This window comes from Engystomops pustulosus, chromosome 7 (assembly GCF_040894005.1).
Source record: "Engystomops pustulosus chromosome 7, aEngPut4.maternal, whole genome shotgun sequence".
NCBI classification, from domain to species: domain Eukaryota; kingdom Metazoa; phylum Chordata; class Amphibia; order Anura; family Leptodactylidae; genus Engystomops; species Engystomops pustulosus.
Window position 1 is genome coordinate 60,261,153 of NC_092417.1, and position 25,079 is coordinate 60,286,231.

At 42.8% G+C, this 25,079-nt stretch overlaps 1 protein-coding gene across 1 annotated transcript in view; it reads left to right on the plus strand.

Moving 5' to 3' along the window:
* Positions 1-1,911: 1,911 nt before the first annotated feature.
* PTGDR (prostaglandin D2 receptor) overlaps positions 1,912-25,079 on the plus strand; it is a 47,946-nt gene continuing 24,778 nt past the window's right edge. Inside the window, exon 1 of the mRNA XM_072116108.1 lies at positions 1,912-2,987. Coding sequence (XP_071972209.1) covers positions 2,190-2,987 — 798 coding nt within the window. The 5' untranslated portion in view covers positions 1,912-2,189. The remainder of the gene's footprint in view (positions 2,988-25,079) is intronic.

Below are 25,079 nucleotides of genomic sequence, written 5' to 3' on the forward strand. Positions count from 1 at the left end.
GTCCCTTTGTGGTAATTAAGCGCATTAATCAAGTGGCCTACAATGTCTCACTCCTGAAGCCAGTGGTCTTAACCCGCTTCTCCCAGCAATCCCCTCCTCCTGCTCCTGAGGCGGATTGTAGACTGGAAGGGGTTCGGGCCTGAGGAGAGATCCTGGGAGCCCAAAGAGAACATTTTGGATCGGACTCTTCCCCAGAGGTTTCCTGGGACCAAGAAGAAGAGGGGGAGGCCGAAGGGGGTGGGCTGTCACAGGTGCTCTGTGCACCCGTGTCCCTCCGTGTGCCCCTGGTGCCCAGCTGAACTCACCTCTCCTGGCTCCAGTGTTGGTCTCTGCGGCTCCCACAGTTCGGCGTGCGCGTCCCCGTATTGAAGGGCACGCACGTCGGCTCGCAAAGATTTAAAGGGCCAGCACGCCGATAATTGGCGCTGGCCTGCCATAAATTACTGCCCTTTCCTGTGTCCCTTGCCGGATCTTCAAGCCATCCCCTGAAGAGAAAGACCCTGTGTATCCTGCGTTCCTGCATATCCTGCGTATCCTGCATTTATGTGTATCCTGCGTTCCTGTGTATCCTGATTCGTGTGCCAGTCCGTTGCTCAGTACTTGATCCATGTGCCAGCTCCTTCGATTCCTGGCGTGAGTCCTAGTGTGCCTTCCTGTGCTGTGTGTTATAACGATCTGTATACCTGTGTCACCATGGTCAGATTTCTGTCCACTAGTAGGGAACATAGAAGCTTTTTATAAAAGGACAGCAAGCAGAGATCTAGAAAACTGAATTGATACAGAAAGTATATTGGAAAATTGTATAACTTTTTATCATAAAAAGAATTACATTAATTTGATGTAATTGGAGTACCCCTTTAAGTCCTAACATTTTGCCACATGTTGGTTTGGATGCTGGAGGACCCTAGTCATATGAACAAACTGGGGCCCATGGGACAGGCCACTGCCATCTTCCATTCCCTGAACATAATCTGCACAGCAGGAGAGCTGTTCACCCAGATCACACACTATATACTTCACGCAACAATTTTTATGGCTGGCTTCTACTTCTTATTCCATGCTCCATTCTGCTCCAATGTAAGCAGGCTGCCAGGCTTTTCTTTAAATAGATCCTGTATGTATACACTATACTGAGGTTAGTGGATTTACTTGTTTGATTCTCAATGCTAAAGTTACTTGAGGAGAGACCACTAAGCATCATGGGAACTATGGGCAGCATATAATTGATCGCTCTTTAGGGCGAAGACAGGAAGAGGTTAGTCTCTGGCCACTTCTCAGTTGCTAAAGTAGATTTCCGACAAGTTGCTTCAAAACAGAAAAATGCAATAACAGAAGAAAAAAGGTGAGAATCACAATACGCTTGTGAGTTCTGTTTTGAGAGGGACAATCATATTAGACAATTTGGCAAAACCATTTTGAAGTCAGAGTTACACTTTAACATTGTTAAAATGTGAAGCCTATCAGTAATTGATGCTTCTTTTGGTAATAGCATCAGGTTCCCTTTATTCTCTTTTGTACCAATGACATTATCATTATGAATTGTATTGCTTGTGGGTGGATACATTTTTATTGTTTACCTAGGGCATTGAAATTCCTATTCCCAGCATTGAACAAAAAATACTTTTGTGGCTTCAAAGGGATGGAATATTGCAGAGATAATCACAGTTTTATGGATATGCAAATCGGCCAGTCAGTTCACTGCGGTAAAGCTATACTAGCTATATTTGCTTACAGATTTGCTTCCTAGTTTTCTGTCTGTGATTAATACTATGCCTATGTCATAACTGCCGATCAGACCTCTGCACAGCGCATATGCAGACTGATTTGCATATCCATTATAAGAAAACCACAGGCAGAACAGAGCCTCTGTAGGGTCTGTAATATCTCGATCCATTATTACAGTTTTCAGAGTGCTCAATGAAACGTGCCTGGTTAGATTTACAACACTTCCTCTTTGTAAACTCTACTGAGTTGGCTTCAGTCCAGTGAAAGCGGAATAGGATACGCCTCACTCATGCCTTATTTTACATGTCAATTGTTACTCTCCTCCTCTTTTAGATATCCTGGGAGCTAAACCACACTTAAAGAAAACCAGACTTCGGACAGATAAGTAGTTCAGATCTTAAAGACCTTGGCTTTTGCACTGTATTGGCTCCTGGACAAGTTTTAGCTTTATACGGATTTTTCACATGGAGCTTTACCCATGTTCTAACAGCCGTGCCATTCAAGGGGATTATTCAGTGATACCCAGCTCCTTGCTGTTCTCTGCAGGTCTACTAGGAAATATCATTGCCCTCTTCATCCTATGGCAACACAAGTTACACTCAAGGAAGAAAGCCTCTGTATTTTACATCTTGGTTACTGGTCTGACTGTGACCAACCTGTTGGGCAAATGTTTAGTGAGCCCCATGGTGTCTGCTGCCTACTCCAAAAACCAAACTCTGGTGGAGATGGGTAAGGATCGGACCCTGTGTAACATCTTCAGTTTCTTCATGATTTTCTTTGGGTTGGCTCCAATGCTTATTCTTCTGGCGATGGCCCTGGATTGTTGGATTGCGTTGGCAAATCCATTTTTTTACCATATGCACATCACAAAAAAATCAGCTTTGCTAGTGCCGGTGATAGTATATATCTTCAGTGCCGCCTTCTGTTCAATGCCGTTCTTTGGAATTGGGAAATTTGAACAGTATTGTCCAGGGACCTGGTGCTTTATACAAATGACTGTGGAGGGCTCGGAGCCTAAAGTTCTTGCATATTCTTTACTGTATGGTACAGTTATGGGAATATTGGTTCTTACTATCATCATCTGTAATGTGGGTACCATGAGACTTCTTTACCAAATGTATCAAACTCAGACCCACAGGAACTCTCTCAAAGTTGGACCCAAGGTTGAATTTGAAAAGCAGTCTGGAATGGAGGCGCTAGATCATCTAATCCTTTTAGCAGTGATGACCATCCTTTTTTCAGTTTGCTCCCTTCCTTTAACGGTGCGTATTCACTCCTGTTAAATGTTCGGGTTATATTTTACAACTTTAGAAGATGTAACAAGAGGCTCTTTATGTAAATAGATTTGTAGTTGATAGTAACGGAAATTTTAATTAAGATCTTGGTGTAGAATAGAGGTATGCCAATGAAGTATCCCACACATATGTGTTCTCCTTAATTAGTTGTTAATGCAGCTGCTATTTGACCTGCATCCTCCCTGAGTGCTGTGTACAGTATATGTCCTTAGGATGCAATGGAGCCATCATCAAATGTCACATCTGATGATATTTTAGGGATGACAATTGAATCTGTAACACGGTCTCCTAACTATACTGTTTTATTTAAGGGACCTGTGTCACTTATATGTCTGACTGATCATTGGGTCCCTTCCAAGTGCAACATCTGCAACATGGTAAAACTGCACTATACTGTAAAAGTATCTGTGTAAGTGGCTTAAAATTATGGCTTCAAAGATTCCAACTAAAAGAACAAAATGTTTTTAATCCAGGAGAGTCACTTTGGGGCTAGTGCTACACTGCAGATATGCCCGTAACACATGTTAAACAGTCACATATCACCAGATAATGCTGTGTGCATCACATGTGGTAAAAATAAATGTGGTCACAAAGTAAATTGCGCGTTAATCAGGTACAGGCAGTCCTCAGGTTACGTACAAGGTTTTGTAGGTTTGTTCTTAAGTTGAATTTGAATGTAAGTCAGAACTGTATATTTTTTAATTGTTACTCCAGACAAATTTTTTTGGGGTCCCTGGGATTTTAAAAATGTTGGATTGTCATAAGAACCAGGGTTAACAATAAAGCTTTATTGCAGACACCTTTAATAACTCTTACAGCTGTTTATTGTAGCCTAGGGCTAAAGCTCAGTAAATTACCAATTACCAGAGGTCTGTTTGTAAATAGGGGTCCTCTTTAAGTCGGTTGTTCTTAAGTAGGGTACTGCCTGTATATCATTTTTGTGATCTTCACCTGTCTTACGTCCACCAATATTCTACTTTTAATACGCCTTAAATTGAATGTGAAAAAAACAACTAAGCAACTTTTTAACGACAACTCCATTACCACAAACTCACACAAGTCCATGTTTCTTTTTATGACACATGCATGTAATGTCGGTTAAGGGGCTCCTGAAAAATATATCCCACAGTTAAATATATATAATACAAAAGACAAACAATGCACTTCAATGCCCTTTGCCCCAGACATGACATGATAGTGCTGCCCTCTAGTGGAACACCAGACATTAGAGCCACGTTTATTTGTACCCCCTGGAATAACGGTATTTGCAAAATAGCTATTTGAGAAGTTAATCAGGTTTTTGTAGGTTTATCAAGTTCATTGTGGGTTTTTTTTAACATTCTGCACTTTGCATCTGTTCACAAATGTAGATAACATCTGTTTCTTTCCATTGCCTTGGGAAATAGATCTAAAATAGAACAAAAGAATATGTAATAGTGTAGTCATAACCGTGAATCTACAGATGAATATCGCAGAGGGGAGATAGAGCATCTCCATTAGACCGCGTGTGTATGCTTTAGAAATAATGGCCTTCTATTATTCCAGGAACACTGCCACCCTTGTTGATGGTTGGGCTTGATACTGCAGCTCACCACCAAGAGACCACAGCTATTTTCAGGGGTCACAACTGTTTTAGATATAAGGCACTGCTGGTTTAAATATGCACAGTTTCGTTTATGTGGTTACTCTACTATATTTATTGATTTTGATTGATTCTACTTATGAAGCATGTTTTTTGACACATAGGGATAGTTAAAATTATAATTTTTCAGGGCCCGGGTCCCCACCAGCACCGCACCACAGAAGCAGCAGATGCCATGCAATACCGCACCATGTAAACAGGAAAAAAGGCTCACCATGTGTGAACAGGTGTTGAATACTCACTGTTCCATGTGGTCTCAGCCACTATCTGAGAGCAAATAGGCGGCCCCTATATGCAGTCTCCTGCTAATTTAAAAACACCTGGGTCGAATGGGACGGAGTGCTGGTACCAGGAAAAACTGAATAAATGAAGGGATAGAATATACTAAACCAACATGGGGAGAGAAAAAAAACTGGACCTCACATCCACATACCACACAATGATCTACTGCCGCTAGGCTAATTATATAACGAACTCGAGGTACTTAGTTACATTTTGATCAAATTGTATAAGCCCACCAACCACTTCACGGGGACCTCTTTATGGTGGGTCCATATGTGTATGTGTGTTTTAACTTTATATGTTCCCTCCCCCCCTTTTATATGTCATAAAAGACCCCTGGGGGACATGCTTTTACATTTTCTAAAACATTTTTTGGGGATTTTGCAGCAGTTGGATCAGATCTGGACTGGGTATGGATCTGATTCACCCCTACAGCCGGGTCTGTATTGCTGGCGGCAATGCCAGCTCTCCTCCTCTGTACATCATGCTACTTCAGCGTGATGCTACTAGGAGTGGAGAAGGGAGAAGCGGTAATAAATTGCATCTCCCTTCTCCCTAGAGCAGTGGTGGCGCCCCAGCGCACCAGACAGGACTCAAAGAATCTTCCTCCAGTTCCAAGCAACTTAAAAGATGCGGCTTTCAGTCATATTTTGATACTTACTTCGCTACTTGGGACTGTAGGAAGAGGGAGCATGAGTAGGCAGGGGGCGAATTATCTTTGGAGAACCTCCTGCTGGCCTTACAATTCTCTGTATATAGAAGGACACTGGAAAGAAGCTAAAATGACGAACATTTTCCATCTTTCTACCTCAGGAGGCCAATTGGAAATTGTTGAACAGGGAGCAATAAGTTACTGCTTTAATTTTTGGTTGTCACTGCGCAACAAATAAGGGGGGTTTTGGGTTCAGTTTGGGCACTCAGCCGCTACAAGGTTCACCATCACTGCCCTAGAGTCTCAGGTTGTCGCCAACATTTGGATACCTGGTCCTGCTTCCGGGGTTAGCACAGGAGCAGAAGAAAACTGCAGCGATGAGACTCGTCTACGTCTTTCGTTAGTGGGCGGTCGGGGACGGGTTAATAAAGGCATTTTTGAAAATAACAGGAACAGGAGATGTTTGACCAAACCTGTAAGTGTCTTTGTAATCTCTGTAGCTCCACTTCAGGTAGTGATAAAACATAATGCCATGGCTATTCAGTTCAGTTTGTTGTCTGTTTTGCACTAGACATCCTGGGTCCCATAGAAGGAATTTTCTTTGTAGCTGCCCTCTGCTCAAACATAAGGTCTTGAATGGTGTAAATATGAAAGGGATTGTTTAATATTTGTATGATAAAAAGTTATACAATTTTAGTTAAAAGGATGTGAAAGTTACACCATGGATGTAGGAGCTTGAGAACCAGGTGATTCTTTGTTTTCATATGTCAAGAATCAGAACACTAGTACAAAACACTTTATTTGCATGTGGAGACATTTTTTTTATATATATTATTGCCTGATAATTTCTGGATTTGGTCAACAAGGGTGGGCATGGTCTTAATTGTGTTTCTTGCACAATAGTAGCCCAGTATTAACCCCTTCAGAAGAAGTTCCCTTTCTATATTTCCACGTTTCACTCCTCCATATGAAAAAGCTATAACTTTTTCTGTTTAAAAAGTAATATGAGAGAACCAGGAGCGAGGTGGGATATTGCACCAAAGTCATGATCAGGTCATGTAGGGGATGTGTTTATCAGAGCTAGGATGTTGGTGCCCTAGGAAATCAAACAAAACTTCCCAGTTTCCCACATCCTAAAATCAATAGCAGCAAAATACAAAAGAATCGGGGCCAATTCTTGCCTTTTTGTTACCCAATGAGAAAAATAAAATGGCACCCTTCCACCATTAGAAATTATCAGGAAGAAATCTAAGAGGCCATCTGCTATTGGATCATTTACAAATAGGTCTACAACCAGTAAATGTAGCGCACATAAAAATAGGAACCTGCAGTACATAGGCTGAACACATAAATATTTATCAGAAATGGATATACTGTATGGATAAATATATACTACCAATGAAAATACAGCACAAATAAATATGTATCTGCAATGAATGCACTAAATGCTATATATACCAGCAATAAAAATACCACACCAATTGCTTAATATATATCAGCAATGAAAATACAGCAAGGATAAGTATTTCTCTCACATTTAAATATATGTGTATATACATATATATGTCAAAGATGAATATACTGCACACATAAATATATACCAGCTGTGAATTTCTACATATAAGTATATAGCAGCAATGAAAGTACTGCACATTAGGTGGCCATCAAGCAGACATAGCCATTAGTTCTTTTTAAATTGGGTATCAGCTGTCAAGTTCTCCCTTTGTGCTAGCCTGGTCCATCCTGCTCTTCATCCTGGGGTAATTATTCTCCATCAGGTACAGAACATAATGAAGTTAACTTCTCCTAGCCATGACTCCTTGCCTTGGTGATTCAGCCTTTGGAGCACATCTTCACACTCTGTTCCCAAAAACATCACCGTCACAGCATAGTGTCCCTGGAATTACACCTATGTCCCAGACTCTGTTCCTAAGTAATATTTACCCCTCAAAACTGCAATTAGCCCCCTGCATATACTAAATCAAATACGGTGACCAAGCAATATATTATAGTATATACTACAGGATATTAATTCTTTAAATAAATTATTATAGTGTCCCCTGACTGTATATAGTAAGGACAGGATACACCTCATCAATTTAGTTTAGAACATCACCTCCATTATAACTTTACTTGGCACAGTCCACCCTAATATTAATTTATCAAATTGCCCTAATTATAAAACTATTTAGCACAGCAACCCCAATAAAAATGTACTTTGCACAGATCCTTCTCCTTAATGTACTTAATACACACTGCCCCAGGATCAAGGTCATTGCAGCGACTGTACCATGGAGCACTGAACTTTTAGTCAATTGTAAGTAAGTGTGTCTTGCATATTATTGATTACTTTTAGAGTTGTAGTGTGGAATTGCACCCATCTAATTTTGGTAGAACTCTAGGGCTTTTAGTGACTTATGCAAAGAGTCTAAATGAATTATATAATTGCAATGTTCATTGGTCTATTTGAGAGTTGTAGAATATAATAGAATTGTATTATTATATCATGTTGGGAGGTGTAGTATCTATGTATACAGTATAATAGGATTGTATTATGGTCATGTCCAGTGATCAGGTCATGATGGGAGGTGTAGTATCTATGTATACAGTATAATAGGATTGTATTATGGTCATGTCCAGTGATCATGTCATGTTGGGAGGTGTAGTATCTATGTATATAGTATAATAGGAGTGTATTATGGTCATGTCCAGTGGTCAGGTCATGTTGGGAGGTGTAATATCTATGTATACAGTATAATAGGATTGTATTATGGTCATGTCCAGTGGTCAGGTCATGTTGGGAGGTGTAGTATATATGTATACAGTATAATAGGATTGTATTATGGTCATGTCCAGTGGTCAGGTCATGTTGGGGGTGTAGTATATATGTATACAGTATAATAGGATTGTATTATGGTAATGTATAGTGGTCAGGTCATGTTGGGAGGTGTAGTATCTATGTATATAGTATAATAGGATTGTATTATGGTCATGTCCAGTGGTCAGGTCATGTTGGGAGGTGTAGTATCTATGTATATAGTATAATAGGATTGTATTATGGTCATGTCCAGTGATCAGGTCATGTTGGGAGGTGTAGTATTTATGTATATAGTATAATATGATTGTATTATGGTCATGTCTAGTGGTCAGGTCATGTTGGGAGGTGTAGTATCTATGTATATAGTATAATAGGATTGTATTATGGTCATGTACAGTGGTCAGGTCATGTTGGGAGGTGTAGTATCTATGTATATAGTATAATAGGATTGTATTATGGTAATGTCCAGTGGTCAGGTCATGTTGGGAGGTGTAGTATCTATGTATATAGTATAATAGGATTGTATTATGGTCATGTATAGTGGCCAGGTCATGTTGGGAGGTGTAGTATCTATGTATAGAGTATAATAGGATTGTATTATGGTCATGTCCAGTGGTCAGGTCATGTTGGGAGGTGTAGTATCTATGTATATAGTATAATAGGATTGTATTATGGTAATGTCCAGTGGTCAGGTCATGTTGGGAGGTGTAGTATCTATGTATATAGTATAATAGGATTGTATTATGGTCATGTATAGTGGTCAGGTCATGTTGGGAGGTGTAGTATCTATGTACATAGTATAATAGGATTGTATTATAGTCATGTCCAGTGGTCAGGTCATGTTGGGAGATGTAGTATTTATGTATACAGTACAATAGTATTGTATTATAGTCATGTCCAGTGGTCAGGTCATGTTTGGAGATGTAGTATCTATGTATACAGTATAATAGGATTGTATTATGGTCATGTCCAGTGGTCAGGTCATGTTGGGAGGTGTAGTATCTATGTATATAGTATAATAGGATTGTATTATGGTCATGTCCAGTGGTCAGGTCATGTTGGGAGGTGTAGTATCTATGTATATAGTATAATAGGATTGTATTATGGTCATGTCCAGTGGTCAGGTCATGTTGGGAGGTGTAGTATCTATGTATATAGTATAATAGGATTGTATTATGGTCATGTACAGTGGTCAGGTCATGTTGGGAGATGTAGTATCTATGTATATAGTATAATAGGATTGTATTATGGTCATGTACAGTGGTCAGGTCATGTTGGAAGGTGTAGTATCTATGTATATAGTATAATAGAATTGTATTATGGTCATGTCCAGTGGTCAGGTCATGTTAGGAGGTGTAGTATCTATGTATATAGTATAATAGGATTGTATTATGGTAATGTATAGTGGTCAGGTCATGTTGGGAGGTGTAGTATCTATGTATAGAGTATAATATGATTGTATTATGATCATGTCCAGAGGTCAGGTCATGTTGGGAGATGTAGTATTTATGTATACAGTACAATAGTATTGTATTATAGTCATGTCCAGTGGTCAGGTCATGTTGGGAGATGTAGTATCTATGTATATAGTATAATAGGATTGTATTATGGTCATGTCCAGTGGTTAGGTCATGTTGGGAGGTGTAGTATCTATGTATATAGTATAATAGGATTGTATTATAGTCATGTCCAGTGGTCAGGTCATGTTGGGAGATGTAGTATCTATGTATAGAGTATAATAGGATTGTATTATGGTCATGTACAGTTGTCAGGTCATGTTGGGAGGTGTAGTATCTATGTATATAGTATAATAGGATTGTATTATGGTCATGTACAGTGGTCAGGTCATGTTGGGAGGTGTAGTATCTATGTATATAGTATAATAGGATTGTATTATGGTAATGTCCAGTGGTCAGGTTATGTTGGGAGGTGTAGTATCTATGTACATAGTATAATATGATTGTATTATGGTCATGTCCAGTGGTCAGGTCATGTTGGAAGGTTTAGTATCTATGTACACAGTATAATAGAATTATATTATGACCATAATGAACACGGCAGGTTAGAAACTATTTTTAAAAACACAAAGGTTTTGTACAATTGAATTAGGGTTAGTAAAGCAGTGCACTGGATACAATGCTAAGTAGCTAAAAGTGTTTAGTGACTATTGGCACAGCTGCCAGTAAAATGGAAAGTCATATACGCCTTCAAGTAATGCTTGTTAAGAATCTTAATGCTTCTGTAAATTACCTTGAACATTAAGAAAAGAAATCCATTTACAGCTTTCAGTACTATTGATTTACTAAATATCACACCAAGAAAATTCAGACTTAATAGCTAACAACTGCCATAATGCCAATGCTTCTTGTTATAAGTGATGTTTACTCTTGTAAATTAGGATTGTTGATTTATAGGGAGGGCTCTGCTTCTGAATCATAAGGAAAGAAAGGCTATTAGTAAGGAACCACAGGACTATAATACTTGTTTATAGGCCACTTTAGATGCTATGAATTTACTTAGCAACTGCATTAATGGTTTTGTAAATTTAATTGTATCCCAACAATGATCTAGAAGACGTCTGGCTGCTATGTAATGTGATTTAGAAAAAAGGGGTGGTTGTAAATAAGGCTGGTTTCACATGACATTATTTGTATACACTAAGCGTACACGTCGGTAGGCACCCGATGTATATGTTTAGCGCAGGGGTCCGGAACCTTTTTGGCTGAGAGAGCTATGAACGCCACATATTTTAAAATGTTATTGCGTAAGAGCCGTACCATATGCACATGCTCTCCAGTAGATAAGTAGTCCCAGTGTCTCGGGTTCCCCTGCAATCTAGGTCTCAGATTGCAGGCACACCCATGCCCTTCTCCGTGGCGGCGCCCCTTTCCGGGCTCTCTCAACTCACCACTGGCTTCCATCCTGGCTGGCCAGCACGTTCGTGTCAGCACTCGTGGATTTAAAGGGCCAATGCACCGCTGATTGGCGCTGCCCACTTTCCAGGTTTCTATAAAGACCAGTGGCTCCCAGTATTCCCCATCGGATCTTAGTGCTTCATGCCTACGAGGAAGCTTTCCACAGTGTTTCCTTCCCAAGTGTTGACCTCCCATTGTGATCCCGGACCTGTTCCGAATTCTGCTCCTTTGCTGCCAGCCCTGACCTCTTTCTTTCTACCCGACCTCGTATCATGTCTGCCTGGACCGTATGCCTGTTCCTGACCACGAGACTGCCTACTGATCCTGTACCCCGACCTTGGCTGCCACCGTGGACAAGTCGTGCCTGTGGAATGACCTGGTTGTACCACGCTGTAGCAAGACCATCCTGCTTTTTGGCGGGCTCTGGTGGGCGGGCTCATTGTCTGTGGTTGTCCAGGGGGTTCACTACTCCAAATTCTGACACCCACCACATGCCTCCCAGTAGATAGGTAGTCCCAGCACATACCCCCTGTAGATAGGTGGCTACAGCACATACTCCCATTAGATAGGTAGCCACAGCACATGCCCCCAAGTAGATAGGTAGCCACAGCACATGCCCCCCAGTAGATAGTAGTCACAGCAAAAAAAAAAGAATATTCATTTACCAGCGCTCCCTGCAGCCATCTCCTCATAACCCCCCCCCCCCCCCCCCGCTTTTGACCCAGGCTTAGAAGATGGCGGCGATGGTGCCTGGGTCGTACAAAGGACGTAGGCAGCGGTAACATCGCTGCCTGTGTCCAGTGATCAGTCTAAGACACAAACAGCAGCCATCACTATTTATCAAAGATCTGTCTAAGAGCCAGATGCAGCCAACAAAAGAGCCATCCCAAGCCATAGGTTCCCTACCCCTGGCTTAGCGTATGCATTGACAAATAGTGGCAGACAAGGGCATAGTTGTTGCCTCCTTCTGGCCACTAAACATCCTGGGGGGTCTCTGAGTGACGTATCCCACTGTATAGGCACAGTGCGCAGCTATTGGTTGTTGCAAAAGTAACAGTCACACTTGAAACCTGGGCTCAAAGTTAGTACCAGTAGAATAAATCGCACATAGTGGATTGTCCTTTATTACAGATTTTAGGGCCTTGAAGATTTAACATGACTTGATCACTAACAGGTATGTGCTTTTTGTAATGGGCGGCATATTTTCCAACAGACAACCCTTAATAGTGGTAGAATTTGAACAAATTCCACCCATAAAGTATATGTTCGCTACCGGTGTAGTCCTAGGTCCAAACAACCTATTTTTTATGAAGTGTTGAAAGGTAAGCAAGTAATAGGATGGCCCATAAAAATTGAAATAACATGGCATGTCTAATTCTTACTTACTTTTCTGTACCTGATAATGACATTATATGTGAGTATAAAATATTTAAAGGGGTATTCCAGGAATCAGCATAATTCATATACAAGTGGGCACTCAAAATATAAGCTAATGTGTAATTAGTTGTTATTTAAAATTTTGCTCCCCTTAGCAGAAAATGCTGGTGACATAGACTGTGATGGAGAATTAAAATGCTACTGGCCCTTTAATCAGTCCGTTAATTTCCTCCGCACGGTCCGTCGCAGAAAAGAAGATGGCCGCTGGTCACATGTCCACATCACATGTCCATTAACTGTCTAGGCAGGTCATGTGATCACGACTATGTTTGGCTGTAGTCGGTTGGTTGCAGAGCATCCAGTATGGTCAGTGTTGTGGTGATGGCAGTTACACATCATTACTATGGTAACAGAGCAAGAAAGTCTGTTATATCATCACTGTTAGCAGAGCATAAGTGGTAGGAGGAGTTACTGAGAACTAAAAGATCATGGAACTTGCAGTTACCAGTGGCGGCCATCTTAGTGATAACTCCACCTACTTTAGAGAGGCCATAAATTTAGTAAATCATAAAATCATATTATTTTAGCTCCGTTTTGTGACTAATGACATTGAGTATTGTTGTATTCATTTATTTATATCATCAAGGATTTTTGTGTCAGACGTTCATATTCCCGGAATACCCCTTTAAAGACCATCTACACCTGCCAACTGTTTTTAAATCTGCCCTTCTTGCAGCACACTGCTCAGTGAAATGCAGCTCAATCCCTCCTTTAGAGGAGGCTCTTCTATAACGCTCACTCACTGCTCAGTCTTTCCTCTCCCAGTTATAGTAGTAACAGTACATAAAAGACAAGAGAATTCTCAATCTCTGTATAGCAGTATTATAGTAGAACGCAGGTAAAGAGACAGTAGAATCTTTTTGCATTATCTATTGACATAGTAACTGTTAATTATGAATGGAGAAGGGAGGGGGACCAGAGCCCTTATGCAGCTATGATACACACAAAGACATATACTATGGTGGGCATTCATTATTGACTTTCTGACTGTTTTATGTCTTTTTTCTTTCCCGCTGCACATAATTTATATGTCTCATTGCAATATTGGTCCTTTTCCGACAATCATGCCTTTTTTGGCAGGCAGGGGACAGGCAATTTGGCCGCAGCGTTGAAATCCCAAGACGTTTCCTACATTTCTAATTTCCTGACACTTTTTTGGCACAATTTTTGCCACACACTTAAGCCCTTTCCACACTGGCGTTTTTCACGCGCGAGTTCTGCGCGTGCATTTGACGCGCAGAACTTGCATTGCACTCTGTCCCATTGTATTCAATGGGTCTTTCTCCATTAGCGTTGGTTTTCACGCGCGTGCTTGCGTTCGTTTTCACGCGCGTCAAAATCGCAGCATGCTCTACTTTTGCGTGTCAAGAACGTATTGCACTCGCAATCATTGCAAGTGCAATGCGAGTGCAATGCGTTTTAAACGTAAGGGTTGCTAGGTGACCAGAATAACAGTATTTCCCCTGCTCGCGATCGAGCATTTAATTAAAAAAACACAATGAAGAACAGTGAAGAATAGAATAAAAACATTGAACACAGTGAACACAGTGACCACAGGAACATTTAAGAGAAAAACACAGTGCAGAACACAGTGCAGAATAGATTACAGATGTTCGGCACATCTGCTTACTTGTCGGGAGATACGCGCGGAACGGTGCAAACAAAATAGCATGTGAAGAACAATATATATGTGTGAAGAACACATTGCAGATGTATTTAAACATCTACAATGTGTTCTTTACACACATATTTATGCCGCGCGTATACTTTAGGATACAAAACCTCCTTGCAAAGTTCATGCACCAGGTCTGGCATTGAGGTTCCAATCTCTGTTTGCCAGAAATGTTTGCCAGACTAAAAGTCTTTCCAGGACCTTCGTGCTTATTCTTTTCATTTTCTACTACACATTTTGCATGAAAGGACATAGCGTCGACCACAGCAAAAATGATACATGCATTAGATCAGGGGTCGGGAACCTATGGCTCGCGAGCCAGATGTGGCTCTTTTGATGGCCGCATCTGGCTCGCAGCCAGGGCTCCTATCCAGGGGCATTACTACAGCCGTGGCATCTGCTACGCTGCCTGTCAAGACCAGGGGCCCATATCTGGCTCCTGTTGTGCCCCTGGCTGTAGTTATGCCCCTGGATGTATTCAGCAGAGCAGCGCAGGGTCCGCGGGGTTAATTCAGGGGCGGCGCCTCTCTCTCCCTCCCTGCAGCAGTCTCCTCCATGTGTGAGAGAGGGAGGGGAGGAGACTGTCTGCCTGCAGCCAATCCCGGGGCTGGATGTAGCAGCCCGGGAGATTCAGACAGAGGAGACCAGAGAGCTGCATACTGAGGAGACATGCAGCACCTGAGGAGAAGGAGTCTTCCCCCAGAGATAAGTGCTCCCTCCCCCCCAGTGTTTCCTCACACTCTGCACTAACCCATTAGTGTCCTGTGTGCAGGAGCAGCTATGAAGCTCCTAAGTGTCCCTTACAGACCCCTCTGCGTCATCCCCTCATATCTTCCCCCACCACTGCATTTCTACATTAATGTGAGGTTCTGCAGCAGCTGAGATACAAAATAGCTAGGACCTAAGACAAAATTGTGATGCACGTCAGTAATAAATGTGGCGCATGGTCCGGCTTAGCAGTAACAGCAGTCTAGCAGTCTTGTGGGACACAGAGCAGCTGCCACATAAAACTGGCGCAGACACTTTAACAAATGTGTATTGGGATGTTCTGCGGGGGTGGCGTGTGTATAATGTTCTGCGGGGGGGTGGCGTGTGTATTATAATCTTCTGCGGCGGGTGGCGTGTGTATTATAATGTTCTGCGGGGGGTGGCGTGTGTATTATAATGTTCTGCGGTGGGTGGCGTGTGTATAATAATGTTCTGCGGCGGGTGGCGTGTGTATTGGGATGTTCTGCGGGGGGTGGCGTGTGTATAATAATGTTCTGCGCGGGTGGCGTGTGTATTGGGATGTTCTGCGGGGGGTGGCGTGTGTATAATAATGTTCTGCGGGGGGTGGCGTGTGTATAATAATGTTCTGCGGGGGTGGCGTGTGTATAATAATGTTCTGCGGGGGGTGGCGTGTGTATAATAATGTTCTGCGGGGGGTGGCGTGTGTATTATAATGTTCTGCGGGGGGTGGCGTGTGTATTATAATGTTCTGCGGGGGGTGGCGTGTGTATTATAATGTTCTGCAGGGGGTGGCGTGTGTATAATAATGTTCTGCGGGGGGTGGCGTGTGTATTGGGATGTTCTGCGGGGGTGGCGTTTGTATTATAATGTTCTGCGGGGGGTGGCGTGTGTATAATAATGTTCTGCGGGGGGTGGCGTGTGTATTGGGATGTTCTGCGGGGGGTGGCGTGTGTATAATAATGTTCTGCGGGGGGTGGCGTGTGTATTGGGATGTTCTGCGGGGGTGGCGTGTGTATAATGTTCTGCGGGGGGTGGCGTGTGTATTATAATCTTCTGCGGCGGGTGGCGTGTGTATTATAATGTTCTGCGGGGGGTGGCGTGTGTATTATAATGTTCTGCCGTGGGTGGCGTGTGTATAATAATGTTCTGCGGCGGGTGGCGTGTGTATTGGGATGTTCTGCGGGGGGTGGCGTGTGTATAATAATGTTCTGCGGGGGGTGGCGTGTGTATAATAATGTTCTGCGGGGGTGGCGTGTGTATAATAATGTTCTGCGGGGGGTGGCGTGTGTATAATAATGTTCTGCGGGGGGTGGCGTGTGTATTATAATGTTCTGCGGGGGGTGGCGTGTGTATTATAATGTTCTGCGGCGGGTGGCGTGTGTATTATAATGTTCTGCGGGGGGTGGCGTGTGTATTATAATGTTCTGCGGGGGGTGGCGTGTGTATTATAATGTTCTGCGGCGGGTGGCGTGTGTATTATAATGTTCTGCGGCGGGTGTATTTTAATCTTCGGCGGCGGGTGGCGTGTGTATTATAATGTTCTGCGGCGGGTGGCGTGTGTATTATGTTCTGCGGGGGGTGGCGTGTGTATTATAATGTTCTGCGGCGGGTGGCGTGTGTATTATAATGTTCTGCGGGGGGTGGCGTGTGTATTATAATGTTCTGCGGGGGGTGGCGTGTGTATTATAATGTTCTGCGGGGGGTGGCGTGTGTATTATAATGTTCTGCGGGGGGTGGCGTGTGTATTATAGTGTTCTGCGGGGGGTGGCGTGTGTATTATAATGTTCTGCGGCGGGTGGCGTGTGTATTATAATGTTCTGCGGCGGGTGTATTTTAATCTTCTGCGGCGGTTGGCGTGTGTATTATAATGTTCTGCGGCGGGTGGCGTGTGTATTATGTTCTGCGGGGGGTGGCGTGTGTATTATAATGTTCTGCGGCGGGTGGCGTGTGTATTATAATGTTCTGCGGGGGGTGGCGTGTGTATTATAATGTTCTGCGGGGGGTGGCGTGTGTATTATAATGTTCTGCGGGGGGTGGCGTGTGTATAATAATGTTCTGCGGGGGGTGGCGTGTGTATTATAATGTTCTGCGGGGGGTGGCGTGTGTATTATAATGTTCTGCGGCGGGTGGCGTGTGTATTATAATGTTCTGCGGGGGGTGGCGTGTGTATTATAATGTTCTGCGGCGGGTGGCGTGTGTATTATAATGTTCTGCGGGGGGTGGCGTGTGTATTATAATGTTCTGCGGGGGGTGGCGTGTGTATTATAATGTTCTGCGGGGGGTGGCGTGTGTATTATAATGTTCTGCGGGGGGTGGCATGTGTATTATAATGTTCTGCGTGGGGTGGCGTGTGTATTATAATGTTCTGCGGGGGGTGGCGTGTGTATTATAATGTTCTGCGGGGGGTGGCGTGTGTATAATAATGTTCTGCGGCGGGTGGCGTGTGTATTATAATGTTCTGCGGGGGGTGGCGTGTGTATAATAATGTTCTGCGGCGGGTGGCGTGTGTATAATAATGTTCTGCGGCGGGTGGCGTGTGTATTATAATGTTCTGCGGGGGGTGGCGTGTGTATTATTATGTACTGCGGGGGGTGGCGTGTGTATTATAATGTTCTGCGGGGGGTGGCGTGTGTATTATAATGTTCTGCGGGGGGTGGCGTGTGTATTATAATGTTCTGCGGGGGGTGGCGTGTGTATCATAATCTTCTGCGGCGGGTGGTGTGATCCCCGACAAAAATGCGGCCGCGGGACCCTCAGTAAATAAGCCCCATTGTACGGCTCTCGCAGAATTATATTTTAAAATATGTGGCGCTTATGGCTCTCTCAGCCAAAAAGGTTCCTGACCCCTGCATTAGATGCTTGCAATTCTTAAGAAAATCTGAATGTCTCTTTTTAATTTAATATGCAAATTAGCCTTTAATTATCAAGGGTGAGTACTCTGTTCACTCATGTATGTCAGAGAATAATACCATCTAAAAACCATCTAAATACCATCTAAACCACCATTTGTAGCTGATTAGTATTTAATCCTCTCATCACTTGGACTTTGGGGTATACACTTACCACTTGCCCCTGGATCATGCACTGGATAACAGACAACATTGTGAAATGGACTGACTTCTTCCATTGGCTTATCTCTGGATTTCTTAGAAGAAATGGAGTGGTGTCAGGGGTTCACACCTATGTTTCTCTCTTAGTTTTGCAGGTTTTTAGAGTTTTGGCCACTTTTTAGGTGCATTTTTGCAGCTTTGCCAGGGTCTTAAGAAGTTAGAAGAGTTTGTGTCTGTTGCAGTGTTCCTGAATGTATCTTTCCAAAACAGATGTTTTCTTTGTTTTGCAACTTTTTAGGTGCAAAACAAAGTACAACTGGTCCCATGCTTAGTTCCATACATGCAGCTAAAAAGTTGCAAAAATTTAAAAAAAAACACAAATCAGAGACGAAGAAAAAATCCCAGATATGTATTACAATGGCAAATTTAGGAAGATACATAGCATTGCTAAAGTACGCCAACTTCAGCAAACTTTAGCCCATAACTTGTAGTTTCACCATCATCCTGTTTAAATACAATCTCATACTGGGTGTCAGGGGTGGTCCCGCAACCCATATCGCAGGTCGCGGGCTCACCCGTGCTGCTCTGCCCCCGCCAGCGTGCCGCCAGCGCGTCTCACCTGGCCCGGCTCCTGGCTCGCTCCCCTCCGCGGTGTGCGCGCGTCCCCAACTGCTAGGGCGCGCGCCGCTCCTTCTCCAGATTTAAAGGGCCAGCGCTCCATTAATTGGCGCTGGCCATATTGCCCAATTCTATATAAGCCTGCCTCTTCCTGCAAGCCCTGCCGGATCTTTGTGCCTCACAGCCTGAGAGAAAGCTTTACTGCGATTAGCCTGCGTTCCTGTGTCTTCTGCGTTCCTGTGTCCCTCCGTGTTCCTGTGTTACCTGAGCTCCTCCGTGTTCCCGTGTACCAGTGATCCTCCATGCTGCTGTCCTGTGTGCTGTGTTCCCGTACCCCTCTGCTTGGACCTCCTGTTGCTGACTCCGGATTGAACTCTGACGTTGCATCTCTGCCGTCCCAGGTAGTGGCTTGAGTCATCGTCTGCAGTGGTCCAGTGGATCCACAACCCACAAGCCTGACACTGTGTTCATAATTTGAGGTTTCCAGACCTGCTCACTTTGGTCAGGTTTCAGCCTAGTCACATTTCTTGTCTTGGCCTCTGAACTTATATGCATGAGCATCAAAGCCACTTTTGTTTTCAAGCTCCTTATCACCGGACAGACAATGCAAAACATCAATCAATACAGTATGCTTCTGCAGTATATGCCTCTTCACTGTAGCTATTTTGGCAAAGCGCACATGGCAGACATAGCATTCAGGTTTCCACCTGTATAACTTGTCCTATGACTTTTCAGTTTGTATGCGACTTTCTTGGCATTTGTCTCACTCACATTTGGAAAACAAAACTCCTTATAGGCATTAGGTGAATAAGATATCTGCTTGATATTGGATATTTTACCTTCTTGGTCATCAACAAGCAACGGAAACTTGTTCTTCACATCCCACAGATTCTTAAGTACAAAAGCAATTAGTGGAGCTAACCCCCTCATTACATGTAGCTGCTCTTCTACCAGCCTGTTCACATTGTGCATTTATATTATAGGAAGTGTGATGCAATCATGGGTCAAAGGCAGGTTATACATAAAACAAGCATCAGTGTTAATTTCAGTACCAAGAAGCAAACTAATGGAATGTGCAAAAGTGGATCTTTATTCTCAGAATGTGGACAACTGCTCTCTTCCTTGGGTCCAATTCATAAAAACGGTGTTCCATAGATCCCTGTGGGGAACTGGATAGGCAAGATAAAATGTTTAAATCTACATAAAACAGGGGGGAGCCTACTATGCGGAGTATAGGGATTAAGAGTATTCAGTCCGCGGTCCGGCTTACACTTTATCCCTATACGGCTACAATTCAGTACCTGCAATTGCCTGCAAATTCTTGTTAGTATATTCGAGTAGTACAAGTACAAGTCCCAGCTGTACAGTGTCATTATGTGGGTTTAACCCATTTTGGTCACAGTTCAGACTGCAAGACATTGGGGGTCATGTATCTTTATTTTGATCTGCTTTTTTCTCTTCTTTTTCAGGTTTTTTTTTTTTTTTTTGGTTGCATTTTTGCCAGGGGTCTAAAAAACATTTATCACCAGACTGCTGGTGGTAGACTGTCCTTACAAGCCTGCTCGTTACCTCTAGTGAATGATGCCACTGTTTATAGCTAGTTTCTGGACATTATTCCTCCAGAGAAAGGGACTTTATAAAAATATGTAAATAAGCTCATAGCATCGTCATATATTAATTATGAATGCCCACCGCCCCTATTCAGTATTCACCCCTACGTCCCACCCACCCACAGCCCACAGACAGCCGTGACGTCAGCCGGCTGTCTGCAAATTTCACGCAAGTGCAATAACTCCCTCCTTGCACAGCCGCACTAGTAAATTTCAAGCTACACAAAAAAGGAGTTTCTGTGCATGTGTAAGATTTGCAGGCAGCTGGCTGATGTCAGTGGCTGTCTGTCAGTGCGACACAGGGGTGAATATTGAGTGGTGAGGCGTGCATAATTATTGTATGGCGGAGGCATGAGGCGCTCAGGTGACATGAGCCTGAGCGCCTCAAGCTCATTTACATATTTTTATAAAGTTCTTTTCAAGAATGATGTCCTGAAACTTGCTAAAAATAATCTGGTGTAATCTGGTGGGAAATGTCTTTTAAAAAGTTACCTGGCGGGTACATCTGTTGCAGTGTTCCAAAATGGATCTTTCCAAGACAGATGTTTTTACTTTGTTTTGCAACTTTTTGTAGACTTTTTAGTTTCCAAAAAGTACAACTGACCCCATGCTTCCATATATGAACCTAAAAAGTTGCAAAAGCATGTAAAAATCTGCAAAACAGAGACAAAGTACATGTATCACAACGGCAAATTTAGAAAGATACATAGCGCTGCTAAAGTATCCTAAAAAGTCACAAAAGAAAACAAATGATACATGTGCCCCATTGAGACTCACTTTTCGCCCTTAACCCCTTCTCGACATTTGACGTACTATTACTGCATGGCGGAAGGTGCGAACAAAAATGTTCTAAAAAGTGATCAAAAAAGGTTATGTGCGCCAAAATGGTACCACTGTAAAGAACAACTCAACTTGTAAAAAATAAGCCCAAAACTAGCTCTGTCAACCAAAAAATATTAACCCCTTCCCGACATTTGACGTAATAGTACTGCATCGCGGGAGGTGCGTTCCCGCAAAATGCAGTACTATTACGTCAAGCTTCTGGCCCCGGCTCCTGAACGGAGCCGGGGCCAGAAGCTGCGGGTGTCGGCTATATGTTATAGCTGACACCCGCCTCTAACACCCGCGATCGGAGATTTCTCCGATCGCGGGTGTTAACCCCTAACACGCCGCGGTCGCGCTGACCGCGGTGTGTTAGAGGCATTTAAAGTTATTGAAAGTTGAATCGGACCCCCCCGCGGCGCTTACCGGGGGGTCCGCTCCTCCGATCGCAGCCCCGGGACTGCCGGTGCCCGGGGCTGCGCGATCCTCCTCTCGGTGCCGGGTCCCTGCCTCCTGGCAGGACCCGGCTGTAAGACACTGGGCATGCGCAAAAGTTACAAGCACCAAAATGATACCAATAAAAAGAGCAACTTGTCACGCAAAAAATAAGCTTACAACCAGCTCCGTAAACCAAAAAATACTATAATTATGCTGCTATAAAAATGGCAATACTAAAACAAATGCAATTTTTTCTATTCTAGTTTTCCTTCAATAAAATTGGACAAATAAAAATAAAACTATATAAATGAGGTATCACCGTAATCGTAGTGATCCGTAGAATAAAGATAATATATTATTGTTATGCTACAGTGAACAACCCCCCAAAAAAATGCTAAAAATCCAAAACAAGAATTGATGATTTTATTTTCCTCCACACGTAAAAAGTTAATAAAATTTCTTCAATAAGCTAAAAACCCACTAAAATTAAGTTTTTTTTTACAGTGCATCTCGTCTCGCAAAAAATAATCCCTTATTTGTCTAAATTGCTTAAAAAATAAATTAAGATTGTATAGCCTATTCCCAACGAGCGTTGTTATAGAACGGTGCGGCGGGTAGTGACTTTCCAACACCGGTCAGGGTAAGACGGCGGCTGTTCACTGATCGGGGTAAGACGGTGGTTGTTCCTGACAGCCATCCATCCTGCCCCATGGACCAGAAGGGTTACGTCCCCCCCACACACCCCCAGTTAATTATCGCTGCTACTGGCTCATCAATTCAGACGAGCCGATAGCAGCGAATTTACTTATGACGTCAGTAATACCGGTCACCATGTCTATAGACACGGTGATCGGGGCAGGGTGACGGCTGTTCCTGACAGCCACCAATTTTGCTTTGCGGTCCAGAGGGGTTTTGTTGCCCCCCTCTGTCCATGTTTGTCGCTATTGGCTGGTCGATTTGGTCCAGCCAAAAGCAGCAATATTCGTCACAATGGGCATCGCTAGGGTGAATAAGAGCAACACTTGGTGATAATTTCCCTACTAAAACGAAGATTTGGTACAAAAGTGCGGGCCGTGTACATTGTACAGATTATGGTGTACAACTCTTACGAGCTGTTCCAATGTGCAGGTCCTGCCGTATCATTTCTCCGTTTTCAAGAGGAAGATATTAGGAAACTAATATTGGGACAAGAAGGACGGCCCCAGTACCTCTGGTTTAGATGTTCCTGTGTTTTGCCAGGACAGCATTTTCCCGGTGAATTCTGCTGCTTCTAATAGTAGGACTCAATAAAGAGTCTGTTCCAAAAGAGAAGTTAGGATGGACACTATGTACTAAGAGACCTGCGACAACTCCAGAGTGACAAACGTTTAGTTGGTCCCCTGGTATATTCTACCTCCTTATACACTAGACATTCACAATTCACGCCCAACCTATTGTGAATTAATTTCGGTAAAATGAATAATTGTAACAACTGTTATGTCCCGTTGCTCCCTATACCCCTCCATTATTTCATAAGGGGCGCCACATAACGGGCACTGAACTTTCCAGAAATAATTGCAATTTCCATCTTGAACTCCGTTGCACATCATATTTGGAAACCACCTATATGTTCAAAATGCTCATTTCACCACGTGTATTTCACTACACCACATATTACACCTTGCTATATTCCCCAAGGGGTGTACATTCAACAATTAGGGTCACTTTTCGGGTTTTCCTCTGTTTTGGTACCACTACGGCTCTCCAAATGCATCCTGACACATGTGAAGGATTTCTTACAAATTTGGCCTCTAAAAGACAAACATCCCTCTTTTCCTCTACTGTGCGCCCATAAAGCATTTTATATGCACATGTGGGGTACTTCTACACTCGGGAGAAATAGTTTTACACCTTTTTTGGGGTTATTTAATATATTATCCCTTGTGGCTTACATAAATTAGGGGTAAAGTGACATTTATAGGAAAATTTTCACCTTTTTAATGATTCGGGCCTAATTGGATCATTCACCGGTAGGAGCAAATACATATATTACACATTGCAAAATTCTCTAAGGGGTGTGCATTCAAAGATTAGGGTCACTTTTCGGATTCTTATCTGTTTTATACCACTAGGGTTCTCCAAATGCATGTCAAACATTTCTGTCAAATTTGGCTTCTAAAAGGCAAACATTCCCCTTTCCTTTTACTGTGCGCCCATACAACATTTTATATACACATGTGGGGTACTTCTACACTCGAGAGAAATAGGTTTACACATTTTGAGGGGTTATTACATTTTTTTATCCCTTGTGGCTATATAAAATTAGGAGTAAAATGACCTTTATAAGAAAATGTTCACCTTTTATCTATTTAAGTCCTAATTAAATCAAACACCTTTACGGACAAATACACATATTACACCTTGCTAAATTCTCTAAGGGGTGTGCTTTCCACTACGGCTCTCTAAATGCATCCTGACACATGTAAAGGATGTCTGTCAAATTTGCCTTCTAAAAGGCCAACGCCCCTCTTTCCCTTCTGAGCTTCACTGCGTACCCATACAACATTTTATTTGCATGTGTGGGGCAATTTTATACTCGGGAGAAATGCTAGTACACATTTTTTGGGGTTGTTTCATCTTTAATGCCTTATGGGATACAAAAATTAGCCGTAAACGTGACTTTTTTGGGAAAATGTTCACCTTTTTCCTTTTAGGGACCTAATTGAAGCAAACACCTGTAGGGGAAAATACACATATTACACCTTGCTAAATTCTCCAAAGGGTGCACTTTACAAAATGGTGACACTTGTTGGGGTTCCCCTCTGTTTTGGTACCACTAGGGCTCTCCAAATGCATCCTGACACATGTAAAGGATGATTGTCAAATCTGGCTTCTAAAAGGCCAAAGCCCCACTTTCCCTTCTGAGCCCTACTGTGCACCCATACAACACTTTATATGCAAAAGTGGTGCAGTTCTGTGCTTAGGAGAAATAGTTTTACACATTTATGGGGTTGTTTCATCTTTTATCCCTTGTGGCTTACAAAAATTTGGGGTAAAAGTGACTTTTTTGAGAAAATTTTCACCTTTTTTCCCTTTTGGGGCCTAATTGAATCAAACACCTATTGGGGAAAATACACAAATTACACGTTGCTAAACTCTCCAAGGGGTGTACTTTCCAAAATGGTGTCTCATGTTGGGACTTTCCTCTGTTTTGGTACCACTATGGCTCTCCAAATGCATCCTGACACATGTAAACTTTTTCAGCCATATTTGCCCTGCAAAAACGAAACAACGCTCTTTCCATTCCAAGTGCCCCCCTGTGCCCGTACAGCAGGGTACAGTGACAAAATGGGTATTGGCATGCTCAGGAGGAATTGCCCTCAACATTGTAAAAT